This window comes from Ursus maritimus, unplaced genomic scaffold (genome assembly GCF_017311325.1).
Source record: "Ursus maritimus isolate PB19 unplaced genomic scaffold, ASM1731132v1 scaffold_5, whole genome shotgun sequence".
Classification (NCBI taxonomy): domain Eukaryota; kingdom Metazoa; phylum Chordata; class Mammalia; order Carnivora; family Ursidae; genus Ursus; species Ursus maritimus.
Window position 1 is genome coordinate 46,777,274 of NW_024426663.1, and position 15,098 is coordinate 46,792,371.

General features: G+C 42.7%; 2 protein-coding genes across 2 annotated transcripts in view; one reads left to right on the forward strand and one right to left on the reverse strand.

Moving 5' to 3' along the window:
- CDC20B (cell division cycle 20B) overlaps positions 1 to 3,621 on the forward strand; it is a 38,971-nt gene extending 35,350 nt beyond the window's left edge. The window contains exons 12-13 of the mRNA XM_008691417.2: positions 1,767 to 1,982; positions 2,900 to 3,621. Coding sequence (XP_008689639.1) covers positions 1,767 to 1,951 — 185 coding nt within the window. The 3' untranslated portion in view covers positions 1,952 to 1,982; positions 2,900 to 3,621. The remainder of the gene's footprint in view (positions 1 to 1,766; positions 1,983 to 2,899) is intronic.
- A 1,510-nt stretch (positions 3,622 to 5,131) lies between these two features.
- On the reverse strand, positions 5,132 to 12,266 carry GZMA (granzyme A). Its single transcript, XM_008691421.2, has 5 exons — positions 12,108 to 12,266; positions 9,625 to 9,763; positions 7,942 to 8,083; positions 7,477 to 7,746; positions 5,132 to 5,483 (listed from the first exon to the last, which is right to left on the reverse strand). The coding sequence occupies exons 1-5, from the start codon at positions 12,256 to 12,258 to the stop codon at positions 5,322 to 5,324; spliced, it is 864 nt and encodes a 287-aa protein (XP_008689643.2). The 5' UTR covers positions 12,259 to 12,266; the 3' UTR covers positions 5,132 to 5,321.
- Positions 12,267 to 15,098: the final 2,832 nt, after the last annotated feature.

Below are 15,098 nucleotides of genomic sequence, written 5' to 3' on the forward strand. Positions count from 1 at the left end.
TGTATGCACTCCTTGCTGCTGAGAATCTGCTGTCAGAGCACGAGATTACTTCTGAAGTTGCAGATCTCACTTGAGTTATAAACTGTACTGGTTCTATGAGATGACCACCCACCTAGCTAGATTTTACCTGTGTCCCCAAATACCTCCTCAAACAAAAACTTACCCAACCTCTTTCCTTCCCTCCATCCTCCAGGCCCCAGCCTCCTTTCACGGAGTCAGTTTTTTCTGCTTTGGTCTGAAGGTTTGACTATTAACAGTCACTATTGGGTTAGGATAGATTTTGCCAAGTATTTTTCAAGGAACATGAGCCACCTGAGATGTTCACGTTAAAAGGACTCTGGTTAAATAAGTTTCAGAAATTCTGATTATAGTCTCTTCTCCCAAATAAAGCAGTCTTGAAATAAGGAATCCTGTTTAATTTTTTTTTAACCTGGAGATCCCAAACTATTGTGAACATTAAACAGTTTTTTCATTTTTAATACCTATTAATCTCATATAGAATTATTGTTCCACATAAGAACTAGGATGATCGGTAGGGGAAGAAAGGGATAAAGAAAGGGGGGGTAATCAGAAGGGGGAATGAAACATGAGAGACTATGGACTATGAGAAACAAACTGAGGGCCTCAGAGGGGAGGGGGGTGGGGGAATGGGATAGACCGGTGATGGGTAGTAAGGAGGGCACGTATTGCATGGTGAACTGGGTGTTAGACGCAACTAATGAATCATCGAGCCTTACATCGGAAACCGGGGATGTACTGTATGGTGACTAACATAATATAATAAAAAATCATTAAAAAAAAAAAAGAATTATTGTTCCACAAAATATTCTTTGGGAGATGATCAGTTAGATAACAGAAGAAGGGGGATTGTCTCCACATACATTACTAAGACTCACGTGTGCTTTGAGGGAGAGCTTTTTGGGTCCTTTCCTATTAAACTGTCTCAATTTATTTGATTAGCTCCTTGAAACCTAGGTCCCAAAGGGATGACGTTTTGGAGAGGGTAAGAAGAAGGATGGGATGGGTGGCAAGAGCATAGCAGGAGCAATTCCTGGGTGTTGGTGGATTAGAGAAGATAGAACTGATAATGGTTTGGGGCATGAGGGGTGTGGTGGGCTAGAAATACCCCACCACAGTATCCTCGTCAAATCTCTGGAAGCGGTGATTGTGACCTTATTTGGCAAAAGGGTCTTTGCTGGTGTAATTTAGTCGAGGACTGTGAGATGAGATCATCCTGGATTATCCAGATAGGCCCTAAATCCAATGACAAGTGTCCTTCGAAGAGACACACAGAAGAGAACAGGTACACCGAAGAAAGGGCCATGTGACCACAGAGGCAGAGAATAGGGTGATGTGGCCACAAATCAAAGGTAGGAGGCAAGGGTTGGAATCTTCCCCAGAACCTCCAGAGGGAGCCAGCCCTGCCGACTCCTGATTCTGGACTTCCGGTCACTGGAGCTATGAGAAAACAAATTTCTCTTGTCTCAAGCAGTGTGTGGTAATTTGTTATGGCAGCCCTAGGAAACTAATAAAGGGGGGAAGAGCTGTGAAACGGAAACCCAGTGAAGCCAAACCTCAGCCACTTTAGGTTGCTGCCCACAGCCAGCTCTGACGGGTGTTTACCACAGCAAAGGCACAGTGGCAGCGCCAGCTCCAAACGCGGCAGGTTTCAGAGAAGCCTTCATCCTGGGACGGGATACGTGGCCCCCACCTCAGCAACAGCCCTTGTAATGTCGGACCTGAACTGTCTTCCCCTCTTCCCGCAGGCCACAGAGGCAGAGTGCTGCACCTGGCTTTGAGTCCAGACCAGACCCGAGTGTTTTCTGCTGCAGCTGATGGCACAGCCTGTGTATGGAACTGCTGTCACTCAGCCCCTCTACGAGCTCCGGTTTCCTCACTTCGAAGTGAGAATAATGACAGGGGCCTTGTCTTCTCCATGGGGTTGTTGTGATGGTCCAACAGGATGAAGTGATTTTCCTGAGGTGAATGTTCTCGTGACCTCCTTTCTCAGGTTACTTATTTTGCTCTGCTTCCTCCTGTTGCGTTTCCCACATGTTGTCTTTGCCTCTTCTCTATTTTCCCCTCCCTCCCTCCTCCTCTTCTTCTTCCTCCTTTTTCTTCTTGTCTGTCTCTTCCTTGTTAGGGATGCATTTCCACTGCGATAGAATACCTATAGCAGAGATTTCCAGACATATTTTTCCCTCTTGACTTTTCTCCCAATCTCTGGCTTCATATTTCTTTCTGCCTCTGGCTATTTCCTTTCTGAGATCCTTTCCTGACTTTAGCTTAAACCAAATGCATTAAAACATCATTTATTCACTTGAAAAATATTGGTCAAAATCCTACTATATGCTAGGCACTATGTTAAGCATGCTCATTATTTCCTCTCAAAACGAGATCTCCTGTAGGACTCCCTTGTCCCTCTTCGTGGTCTCATCCCTATCTTGGTCATCCCATCATTCAGGGAACCTCCTGATTATTCCACTCCATGCTTCATCCGTTCATGCCTTGTTCTCTTCTGTTTCATCTTAGTCATGCCCTGAATGCCTGATGACCACCTGGTTTAATTCCTTCTACCTTGTTTTCCTGTCTTTATTCTTCATGGGTCTCCACCACAGTTAGGTTACATTTCTAAAAGCATGGTGGTGATCTTCTCAGCCCCCTGCTCAAAAACTCTCAATGACTCCCTCTTACATAAACCCCTCACCTCAATCTTAGGGTCCTGAAACCAGAATTTGAAGTTAGGGAACGTGGGCTTACCTTGGCTCTGCCATAGCCCGCCTGAGTGACCTTGTGTGTGGTCATAACATTTACAAGAACCAGAATCTGGATTTGATAATTGCTAAGCTTTTTTTAGGCTCTATCAGGTCACTGTTCTCTCTCTCTTTTTTTAAAATAGGCTCCATGCCCAGTGTAGAGCCCAGCGTGGGGCTTGAACTCACAACTCTGAGATCAAGACCAGAGCTGAGATCAAGAGTCAGACTCTTAACTGACTGGGCCACCCAGATGCCCCTGTTCTATCTTTTAAATGTTAATTCTTGCCCATCTCCTGTGTTGACCCTGAGCTAAGTCTTGTGATTTCCTTCCTTGATGCCTTTGTCGGAGCTTTTCTTCTAGTCTGGAATTCCTACACTCTCTTCCATTTTCTTTGCTCATCTAAGTCTTAACCTCTCCAGGAAGTGTTTTGAGATGATGTTACTTGGGTTTGAACTCTTGGCATCAGTCTATACCACCCACTTGATATTAACATACTATTCGGATCAAGATATGAACATTTCTTGTACCCTAAAGACTTCCTTGTACCCACTCAACACCTTTCCATTATTCTGACCTCTATCAGTATAGTTTTGTCTTATGCCAACCTGCAGATAAATGGAATCACACCCTGTATATTCTTTTGTCTGACTTCTTTCCCTATTAAATTTGTAATATTAATTCATGTTGTTATGTGTAACTGTAGGTTTTTCTTTTTCATTGCTATGTAATATTCCATTGTGTAAATGAATGACGATTGTTGATCCATCTTATTGTGAATGAATATTTGAGCTATTTTTAGTTTTGACTTTTAAGAATAAAGTTGTGGGGCACCTGGGTGGCTCAGTTGGTTAAGCATCCAACTCTTGATTTTGGCTCAGGTCATGATCTCAAGGTCATGAAATCAAACCCCATGTCAGGTCTGTGCTCAGTAGGGAGTCTGCTTGGGATTCTCCCTCTGCCCCTCCCCTTGCTCACATGCTCTCTAAAAATAAATAAGTCTTAAAAAAAAAAAGAATAAAGTTGCTATGCACATTCTTAAACATTCTTTGGTGGACAAAAGCACTCATTTCTGTTGGATATATGCCCAGGTATGGAATTGCTAGGTCATAGAAAATTTCTGTTGAGTTTTAAGTAGTCACTGCCAACTTTCCTAAGAAGTATCAGTTTACACTTCCATCAGCAATGAATGAGGGTTCCATGCAATTACTTTTTAAGTGGATTTCAAAATCTGTAATGTTGCCAGTAGGGAATAGTCTATCCTCTTATTGCTGTTAAAATCCTAACTATGAATTAGGGATTATCACAGGTATCTACAATATCATCCTGGTGACTCTCTTAGAGCCCTGTTTTAGATGTTGGCACCAGACCTTACGTTTTAGTATAGGGACTCCCATACCCAGCTGTATATTGGAATCACTGGGGAGATTATATAAAGAATATTATGTCCTGGGTCTCATTGAATACAATTAAATGAAAATTTTTAGAGGTGGGGCCTGAGCATTTGTAATTGAGCTATGCTCCCTTCTTTGTTTTAAGAGGCTGTTGGTGTTGATATATGTTCTTGGTTTGGGTATACATTGTGTGTGTGCGTGCACGTGCGTGTGTATACTCATAAAGGAACTGATGGAAATTGAAGGAATCCATTCACATAATCACGTTTTGAAGCGGCTGCTGGACTGAAGACTACCCAATGAGTTCAATGTGCTGAACAACAACATAAGGGTTTTTCAAGGAAAACTTTGAGCACTTACTTCCTAGTATGTCAAGGCAGCCCTTGTAACCATTGTGTTGGCTGGACCCACCCAGGCTCAGGGATGAGGAGAACCAAGAAATCACCTTGATAATCAATGGCTGATATGCAAACTAATGAGAGAGGAGGCTGACTTTCCGCTGTATACTTTTCTTGTCTGGCCAAGTGCATCATTTCTGTCCCCTAGGATTTTAATTTCTATTTCTCACCTGCCTTTGGAAAACACTGTAAGACATTTCCTCTTCTATTTCTTCCTTAGACGCAGGTTCTTGCAGATAGATGGATAGATAGATAGCACGTGTTGATGTAGAGCAATGGTCTTCGAAGGGCAAATGCATTTCCTTTCAACCCAAATGCTCCAGACTGGCTGTTCCTGTTTCCTGCAGAATTGCTGAGCCCGTCACTGTATTTATTACTAGATAGACCTGATCTTATTGTCACTCCTGCTGGGCCCCATTGGGACAGCGAATAATTCAAGGAAAGTATGTATGCCACTCGACACATGGATGACACTGGTGACACTGGTTCCCTCATCTCTGCCTTGCAATATCCGTGAGGTTGTCATAGAACTCTGCTGCCCTTTGCCAGTGCAGATCTGCCCACTGAAGGTATAGGAGAAATGGGTACAGTTACACAAATTGCTTTTATTTATGGTAAGATTAAGAAGTCACAGCAAGTGCCCAGCCCGTAAATGACGAGTCACAAAATTCTACTCCTGAAACCAATACTACACTATATGTTAACTATCTGGAATTTAAATAAGAATTTGAAACACAATGAAAAAAAGAAGTGACAGCAAATGAAATGAAATTATCTAAACTAACCCCTTCATAGTCTTAATTATCCAGCTGAGATACTTCCATGAGAGAAGAGTATAGATGCCAGGTCCTCGAGGGTCTCCGCATTTCCCTGGAAGGCCAAAGGCAGTAATGCCTCTAACAATACCCTCACATATCAAAGGGCTTCCAGAATCCCCCTGGAGGAAAACAAGAGAGGTAGTGGGGATGAGCGTGGAACATGATCACTAGGGGAATGGAAAAAATTCCATTGAATGTGGAACATTCAATGTGGAGTTAAAACCAACCTTGACTTAAATGAAAATTAGTGCTTAAAAGCCCAAAATGTTTGGAAATGTTTTAATATTTTAAAATTGGCTTACTCTCTCTATAGACCGTGAACATGAAATAAAACTTGTGTTTACTTGCTCATGTTATCCACTAATTTTGGGACTGATTCTGCTTTAGAAGGGAAACCCTCCTGTTTGTCATTTTCTTAAAATGCTTAATAACTCCAGAGTTAAAACAGTCAAATGCAGATGGGATGTTGAGGCAAAGAGTAAGCATCATGCTTTCTAGTTTCTCTAGCACGTAACTGTTTTCCTAAAGGAACAAAACCAAAGCAACTTTCCCCTTCGTCCTGTCAAATCGACAGAAATTGCTCCCCCGGGTCTCTTTGGAGCATGTGACACTAGATGGGAGCTCCCAAAACCAGTGATTACGCTTCAGAGCAAACAGACTCTGCCAACAGAGAGGCTTCAGTTCGCTGAAAGTCACTCCTTATGCCTCCTGACTGTGCCACCCACTGCGTGACCCTGTATTCTCTCATGGAACTCTATTATCCGCATATTTAAATGTATTTGAGGTCTCGAGTCTGAAGTGGTCATTTCACTGCTCTGGCTTCAGGAAGGATGGGTGGTGCTAGACAGAGGGCTGCTGAGGCACGTACATAGAGCTCTGCCAACACCTGGCTCTGAGTGCCCAACTCCTTCCCAGCCACGTGAAAGCATCGACAACCCCTCCTTTTCAGGCAAAAATGGGCCTTATGAGTGTATGAACTTAGGAGGTATGTGAGAGCCTGGGACCCCTCCTGGACAGGTGCATTTCACACAGGGCCTGAAATTTTCATAATGAGGCCTTCAGGTTTAATTCATCCATGGCCAATTCTAAGAGGGGTCTTGGGCCCTGAGAGAATGGCAGGAGGACTGCTAAGCTTTGACCCTAGAGGGTGGTTGTGGAGGGAGGGACAGGCACATTGGGACACTGCTGTGGCCTCAGGATGTTGCGTGTGGTTCCAAGGGCGTGAAGGTTCTGGGTTCCTGGATTGCCAGTGTGGTAGACCAGGGGAGAGGAGGAGGAGGAGGGAGGGCAAAGGAGAGAAAGCGGAAAGGTGCAGAGGACTAATGTCGTCTCTTCCTGGGATTTGCCTAGCCTTGGTCCTGAAATCTAGCCATTCAGATTCTGCAGAGGGTAAGACAAGCTTCTGGGTAGAACAGAGACCCCTGGATCTCTCAGTCTCTGATTCAAATGCCCAGACCCCCTACCCTGCAACCCCTTCTCTTCAGGGGAGGCAGTAGAGGGTCTTTGGGAAAGGTGAGAAATGACACACTCAGAGCTGCAAACTTCGTAAGGTGTCTCTGCTACTCATATCTTTGAGCAGGGCCCTGTCGCACTGCCTCTCAGGGGACTCTGGGATGGAGGCTTGCACAGTCTCTGTATGCGTCACATTTGGAAGTTGCTTCCTGGGGATTGAGCTTGGCTCTAGGAAGCTATGGAGTCTGGCCAGAGAGCCTTAGTCAGGCTTGGAAAGGACAGGCATTTCAGACTTGTTCGTTAAATGGCAGTGAATTTGGGGGGGAGTACTGAGGTGCAGCAAATTCTGGGGGGAGTATTGAGGTGGGGAAAAGGGCATCGAAGGCCCTAGAAGAGTGCTGACTTCAGCTCTCCTGGATATCACATATTTTCAAGTTGAGATCTGTATATGTTTGTATGAAAGATGAGAACAGGTTTCTGATGAACGTCTTACGTGAGCTGAGAACATTAATTTATTTGGGATTCTATCAAACTTCTGTAAGAAAAAGCACTAGGGCCCTGCAGAAGCCAGCGCCAGGATAAGACAAAGCCTGATGTTACATGTTCTCTATCTGTGTGACTTACTCCAACAGCTAAAACGTGGGATCTTATTTTACTTACATTGCACGAGTCTTTTCCACCTTTGGGGCTGCCGGCACAGATCATATTCAGTCCAATCACAGGATTATAATCATAGTGCTTTTCATCATTGCAGATTCTTCGGTTTATAACGGTGATATTGACTTCTCTCAGGGTATCAGACTTAGGCGAGTTATTGTGAATTCTGCCCCAGCCTGCAACTCGACACACGGTTCCCGGTTTGACATCAACCCCCGTCTTAGGGAGAGGGAGGATACTCACATTTTTATTAATTTTTGCTTTTTTGTTCAGCTGTTAGAAGACAAGCATGAAGACTTCAATAAGATCATTTAAATGGTCCTATTTTTACTTAATTCTAGCCCAACCTTCAAGGACACCCATGATGTAGCTATTGTCTGTAGCCACGAGCGCCAAGGAGGAAGTTCCCATGCAGGCGGCCAGATTGTAGGAGGTTCTGTGACTCCGAAGTGAATCAAAGGTACATACCTGTAAAAGCTTCAGGTCCCCCTCATGTGTGTACTGATCAAAGCACGGATAAGGAAACTCTTTCTTTACATACATTATCTGTTTCTCAGACTCTGTTTTGGATATTGAGTGAGCTCCAAGAATGACCTGGGACTTCCTGGTCCTGAAAACAGACACAACACTATTAACTGGGTTTACTCTTTACATCAGGAGCTAAGCATATTCTAGAATCAGCTTGACTGTCTCATTTGTAAATCTACTTTCTGTGGCAATACTTGTTTGTGGCTCAGAAAGAAAAAGAGGGTATTTTAAAGAATAAAAAATTGTGTATGAATCTATCATCATCACCACCAGCTTCTCTGTAACACGCTAAACTAGGTTCCCTGAAAAACATGTAACAAGAGAATTCCATGGCAGCTAAGCCAAGTCTTGGGATCTTAGGGGTTGGGGCTTTAGTGCCCCTTCACCTTCCCTGAGCTGTGATAGAGAATCAGGTTGTAGAATACAAAGGCCTCAGGGGTCTAGAGATGGAAGCAAAAGGCACTCAGTAGTTGTAGCGGAATGCACTGAAGGGATCTTTGTAAGACAACAACAAACTTACAACAGAAAACTCTCAGAAATAAGAATGCCCAATGAAAGACCCTATTTGCATAGCACTGAGTGTGTGTATATTGGAGGGATGGTGATCTGAAGCAGGGATCTAGATGCTTTCTTTTTTTTACTCCCTGCTAAAGGTTCATTTTGGTTAATAAAATCAAAATACTCAGGAGGTGCTGGCTGGTTCAGTTAGGTAGCGCCTGTGCCTCTTGATATCTGGGGTGTAAATGAAAGCCCCACGTGGGGCATGGAGCCTACTTAAAAAGATACTCTCTGGTGTATTAATAATTAAAATTACTCGTTCACAACCTAGTATAAATGAAACCAATCAGATCGTCACACTGTCATTTTTCCATTACAACAGCTGATGTGAGTTTCACTTAAGAAACTAGAACAGTGGTCCAGTAGAGTACCGTGATGAAGAAATGTTCTGTCCGAAATGGCAGCCACTAGCCATATGTGGCTACTGAGGACCTGAAATGTGGCTAGTGCTACCAAGGAACTAAATTTGTAATTTTATTTAATTTTAATTTAAAATCAGAGAGCCACAAATAAACTCATATAACCAATATGACAGGGGCTACCATATTGGAGAGCCCAGGTTGAGAGGCTTGATTATGGGAATGGAGGAAAGACCAGGTCTGGAAGAGCTCTGAAGGTCGTAGTCAGCAGGGGTTAAGAGATGGCTGAGGTGTGAGAGACATTCAGAAAAGGAAACAGGAAGGTATCAGAAACAAGCTTTCTCTACTTGACTGTTGTGCTCCGGCTCCCGAGGGGACACTTGAATTTGATCCTTCCATACTGTGGTTCGTTCTCTCTAGTCACGAAGTCAAGACCAGAAGCAAAGCCTTGCAGCACCCAGACCCGGTGGCTCTAGGGGAGTCCGACACAAAGTGGTACTCACTGTGGATCCCCCGATGGTCTGATACTTGGGGGCTGAGTCTGGGCTTAAGGCCCTGCTGGGGGAAAGCAATTTCCCAGAGACTTAAGTGATGTGAAGATACACACGTGAGCTTCCTGTGGTTTTAGTGAAGATTTATTCTCTTTACTGATATTCCCCCAAATAAGAATATCTGCAGAAACGATTTTTAGAACGCAAGCACTTACAGGACACAGTGAGCTGCAGTCAATACCCAGTCTTTTGCGATCAGAGCCCCAGCACAGATTTTTTCTCCTTTAAGTAGCACCATGTAGGGTCTTGAATGAGGACTCACTTGATTTCCTCCAATAATTTCTACACAGAAATCTGTTAAAGGGAAAAAGACAAATCCTATCAGTGCTCACCCCAAAGAGCTCTCCCTAAAGCCACGGTCCTAAGACCAGACATGCTTTTCTTGCTTGGAGAGGAAACATAGGTGACAGCATCCGCACCCCCTGTCCCCCACCCCTCCATGCAGATGTTTAGATATCGGAATGTAAATCCCATTCCTGTTGGATGTCCTGCTCTTTCACCCATGGAGGCTGGGCCATTGGCAGTTCCAAGGATTATGAGGCTGGAAATCTGCCACAACCACTGACATCAGGCCTCAGGGCTTGCAGAGGGCAGACAGCTGTGCATTGGTGGGTCGCAGTTGCTGCAGGAGATACTAGTGAGGATGACAACCTTGAGTGCTCTCCCCTCTCCTCCCTTCTGGCTGAGTATTGATCTGGGGAAGCAGAGCAGCTTTCAGAAGCCTGAGAACTGCCCTTTACCCAAACTCACGGCTTATAAACTGATATAGTACCTTCGAGCTGTGCCCCCACCTATGAGTTCTTTGGTCATTATGAGACTTCTGTTTAATTAAAATTTGTACTCTCCTCATTCCTAAGTTGACAGAACAATATCTATTGCATCCGAGGCTCCCCTTCAACCTGCAGACTGAAACACACGGTTGAACTGAAGGCCTTTTCCAAAAAGGTAGGAGAAGGGAGGAGAGAAGATGCCATAAGGAGAGAACTGTGCCTTAGTCGAATGTCCTTGTTGACAGAGCAGGAGTAGAGCTTCGTTATGACAGAATACTAGACCTACACCCAAGAGACACCATCCATGCTGGTTTAGCCATCTTGTGCCTTTGTGATATCCTTTCAGTCCTCCACCTCCTGCACCAGATGTTCTTGGATTCTCCTAAAATACTTCTCCTGACCACAGGCTGAGACTCGGTGGTTTCTCAAATAGGGCACAGTGCCTGTTACTCTGTGAATAACTCACCGCCAAACTCACAATAAGATGCAAATGATGAGAGTGAAGGAAGGGGAAGAGTGTGGTCCTAAGGGCTCTCTTTCCAGAAGTGTGTTGGGAAGGGGAAATACTAGGCTCTAGAAGTCAAAGGATAAGGAATTTAGAGAAACCCAGGGACCCTCATCCACATCTCAAATTTTCCTTGGGTGAGTCATGTATGGAAAGATCAAAGGTGCCTCTCTGGACCTTCTGAGCTGCAGAAATCATAAACTCAACAGAATAACTTCATTTTGCAGAATCACCTGTTTGGTGAGCACATATACCAGCTGCAAAAAAAAGCCAACATCTGCAACCAACCACTCCTAAAAGGGTCAGGGGTAGAATTTAGAGCAGGTGAGAAGCTTTTGGAACCTAGCAATTCTTGATCCCTACCCAGAATCAAAATAAATGAGAATCTCAGGAGCTGGGGCTGGAGGCAAGCCTTGTTTAAAAAGCCCTCCAGAGTATTCTGATGTGTAGGAGAGTTGAGACCGCTGGTCCAGAGCATCAAGCCTTGCTTTGCTATATCTGTTCCCTTTATGGGCCCACATTCCTCTCTCTGCACACAGGAAACAAAGAAGAGTGGAGCAAGCTGCTTCTGTTGCTTCCTTTGAAGGAAAGATATAATTGGATTTTTTAATCTGCCATTTTCAATGTTGTGGAGGATTTAACATGTCTGAACACAGTCATTCTACACCAGGCTGATGCTCTGCCCACGCTTTTGACCCAAATGGGTAGTAACCTTGTTAATTTAAAAATTTCTGCTCATTTTTAGGTGCAAGATAAACCATGGAACTTTCCAGTGACACACTAGTCTAGAGAATTCATATAAATTCAGATCATTCCTGATTTGTTTTGGGTGATGAAATCAGGTTTCTTTCTTTCTCTTTCTTTCTTCTTTCTTTCTTTCTTTCTTTCTTTCTTTCTTTTTTTCTTTCTTTCTTTCTTTCTTTTTCTTTCTTTCTTTCTCCGTTTCTTTTCCTTCCTTCCTTCTTTTTCTTTTCTTTTTCTTTTCACTTTTGTTTAAAACCATCCATTTATTTTCTGCAGCAAGAAAGGCCGAACACCACTATTTCTTTCCTTAAAGGTACTATTTATTTTCTCAACTCAAGCATTTTTGTTTATTTTCTTGTGTTAACATTGTCTTTCTGCCAATTTTCAAGTTATAAACTGGCAGCGAAAAGCACTGGCGGTTCCATTGTTTTTTGTGAGGAAATTTTAAAGAGGAAAGGATGTTTTTCCTTCTAAAATAAAGACATAGAATCCAAAGGAGAGTATTAAAGCATGGGGAACAAATATCTCCTCTATACTCAGCTAATCCTGCCAAAAGTTTGCTGAAAGTCTGCTACATTTGCTTAATGGTTATACTAGAAATGATGAGAAGCAGTCTTACCTCCAGGAATCAGCAGGAGAAAAATGGCAATTGAGAGAGAAGACGCCAGAAACGTACAGAAGTTCCTCATTGTGGCTGCTGTCCCCACATCAATCGGCATGAAAATCTGTGTTAGTTCTTGACTGACTCCGTCTATATATTGAGACTCCATCTATATATTGAGAGTACAAAGGATGTGGTTTTCTCTCTTTCCAATTTCAAACTCGAGCATTCAGAAATGAAACACAAGTGAGAACAGTGAAGTATTGCTCATTATGAGTGGGCATGCTTTCCTTGGCTAGGACCGCGGAGGGAGGGGAGGGCAGCTCTGTAGCGTGGTGGGGGCGAGAGGACCCTGTTGCCCTCAGAACGTAGTACACGAGGAGAGACTCTAAAACGTTTTGGCAGAAATTGGGAGGATTCTAGTTTTCGTCAGCAGCGATATTACCTTCTGCATCCACTAACGGAATCTATTAAGACTTAAATTAGAGCTTTGAAAAATAATTGGTCAGCAACTAAATTTTTTTCTAGTTATCTCCTTGGGTTATGCAAGGACGAATAGGCCAAGGGCAAATGGAAATGCAGGGGGAGGTCTTATTTATTCATAAGCTCCTGCCTAGATTTTCCTTCCCCATTTTGTGGAAGATAATTTATTGTGCTCTTACCTGAAGTCTGTGGCTGCTGTGCAGACAGAGTGAGGTGGGGATAGGGAGTGTTGGCTCTTTCCAGCCCTTTGTGTTTCCCTTGGTTGTCTGATTATACATCTTCAGACACAAGAAAGATACTGAGCTTCCCCTTTCCCCTTCTTCCTCCCCCTTTCCTTTCCGCCTCTCCCCTTTCTTCTTTCTTTCTGGTTATAGCTAAAGAAGGAAAATGGTAGTCAGACGTGGCTATTTTGTTCTAATATTGAGGAACATCTTTCTTTAAGACAGATGAACCTCAGTCCTTCAAGGAACAATATTTGGTACGCTTTCTATTAGAAATGTTTTATGATCTTTTCTGAGCTGAGGATGTGGTCTTTATTTTAATTCACACGGTCATATGTTCTTTCAGGATGTTTGGTGTTACACAAACCATCCCCAGAGTTAACATGTTGATGACTTCAGACCTAGTGGTTTGTTTCTCAGAAATCACATGATCTTCTAAGGGAGCCCTACTGAGACCCCTATGTTTCCTTTTCCCCAGATATTACTAGTGCATCAAAGGTTAATCATTTTCAGTAATAGCAGTGGGACAACCAGCCTCCAGTTCTGGCAAGTCAATCTTGACTGACTATAGCTACTAAAAATTTCCTAATGGAAACAGTGATAAATATGTTTTTTTTTTTAAATGTGAATATGGTTGCTATTTCCTCATTCGTGTTGGCTTTTAAGAGCTTTATGAAATATATTTTACATACCATTAATCTGACCCATTTGAAGTTTATAATTCAACGGTTTTTAGTATATTGACTGAGTTGTGCAACCATCACCGTAACTCATTTTAGATCGTGTTCATCATTCCCCAAAGAAGCTTTGTACATATTAGCAGTCACCATATAACCCATTAGAATTACCATATAACCCAGATTACTGGGTTATGTTTAACATTTTGAGGAACTTCTAAACTGTTTTCCAAAGTGGCCACACCATTTTACATTCCCATCAACATTATAGGAAGGTTCCAATCTTCAACATTGTAGAAGGTTCCTGCATCACTGCCAATACTTGTTGTTGTTGTCGTTGTCCTTTGGTAATTGCTATTCTAGTGGGTGTGAAGTACTATCCCATTGTGGTTTGGATTAGCATTTCCTGAATGAATAACTATGAGCTTCTTTTCATGCGCTTACTGGCCATTTATCTCTTTTTGTTGGAGAAATGCCTATTCAAATATTTTGCCTTCTAAAAAATGGGGTTATTTATCTTTTTATTATTGAGTTGTAAGTGCTCTTTATATATCCTGGATAGGATTCCCTTATAAGATACATGATTTGCAAATTTTGTCTCCTAGTCTAGGCGTTGTCTTTCATTTTTCTTGATGGTGTTTTTTAAAGCACATAAGTTTTAAATTTTGATGAAGCCCAACTTACCAACCTCTTCTGCCTTGTGTCTTTGTTGTCCTATCTAAGAAATCACATCCCCTTTCATCTCAAACACATCAATTTATAGGTAGAAGATTACTGACTAGATAGGAATCTATAACTCCCTTTACTCTCACCCTGAATGTGAAGTCACAGTTCTTATAGTGAGATTTTCCCTTTCTAATCTATGGGTGTCTCTATCAAAGGAACTGGGTCAGTCCCCAGAATCAGCAATCCTGGCAATCATGAACACTCAGAAATGAGTCAACATTATTCCTTTTCCAGAATCTGCTGTGTCACTTATGTATTTTTCAGTCTATCACAGTGACATTGACTTCTTTCAAGGTATTTGAAATTGTTCACGAGTCTTTTCTGGTGCTTTCCCATCCTGCTGAATGATACCTGGTGCGGGGTGTGACATTTCCTCCTATTTTTCGTAGCTTAAGTATTTCTACAGTTTTATAGCAGCTTTACCTTCCAGCTAGAAAACAGGAAATGCAGTTTCAGTCAAGGACAACAGTAACCCGACCCAGACAATAGCTCCGATTAAAATATATGTCTTGCTTATTTAGTATGTTCTAATGAAGGACATGGCTGAAGACATGATCTGATAACTGACAATCAGGAATTGATTTTTTTTAATGTTTCGAATTTTTACTTGAACTTCAGTTAACATATAGTATAATATTAGTTTCAGGAGAATTCAGTGATTCATCACTTAGCTATAACACCCAGGGCTCATCTTAACAAGTGCCCTCCTTAATACCCATCACCCATTTATCCCATCCCCTGCCCACTTCCCTCCAGCAACCCTCAGTTTGTTCTCTACAGTTAAGAGTCTCTTATGGTATGCCTCCCTCTCATTTTTCCCCCTTTCCCCTATGTTCATCTATTTCCAGCAACTGATTTCTAAAAAGTCACAGCATACGTTTACAGGCGTATTTTGCTAGGCT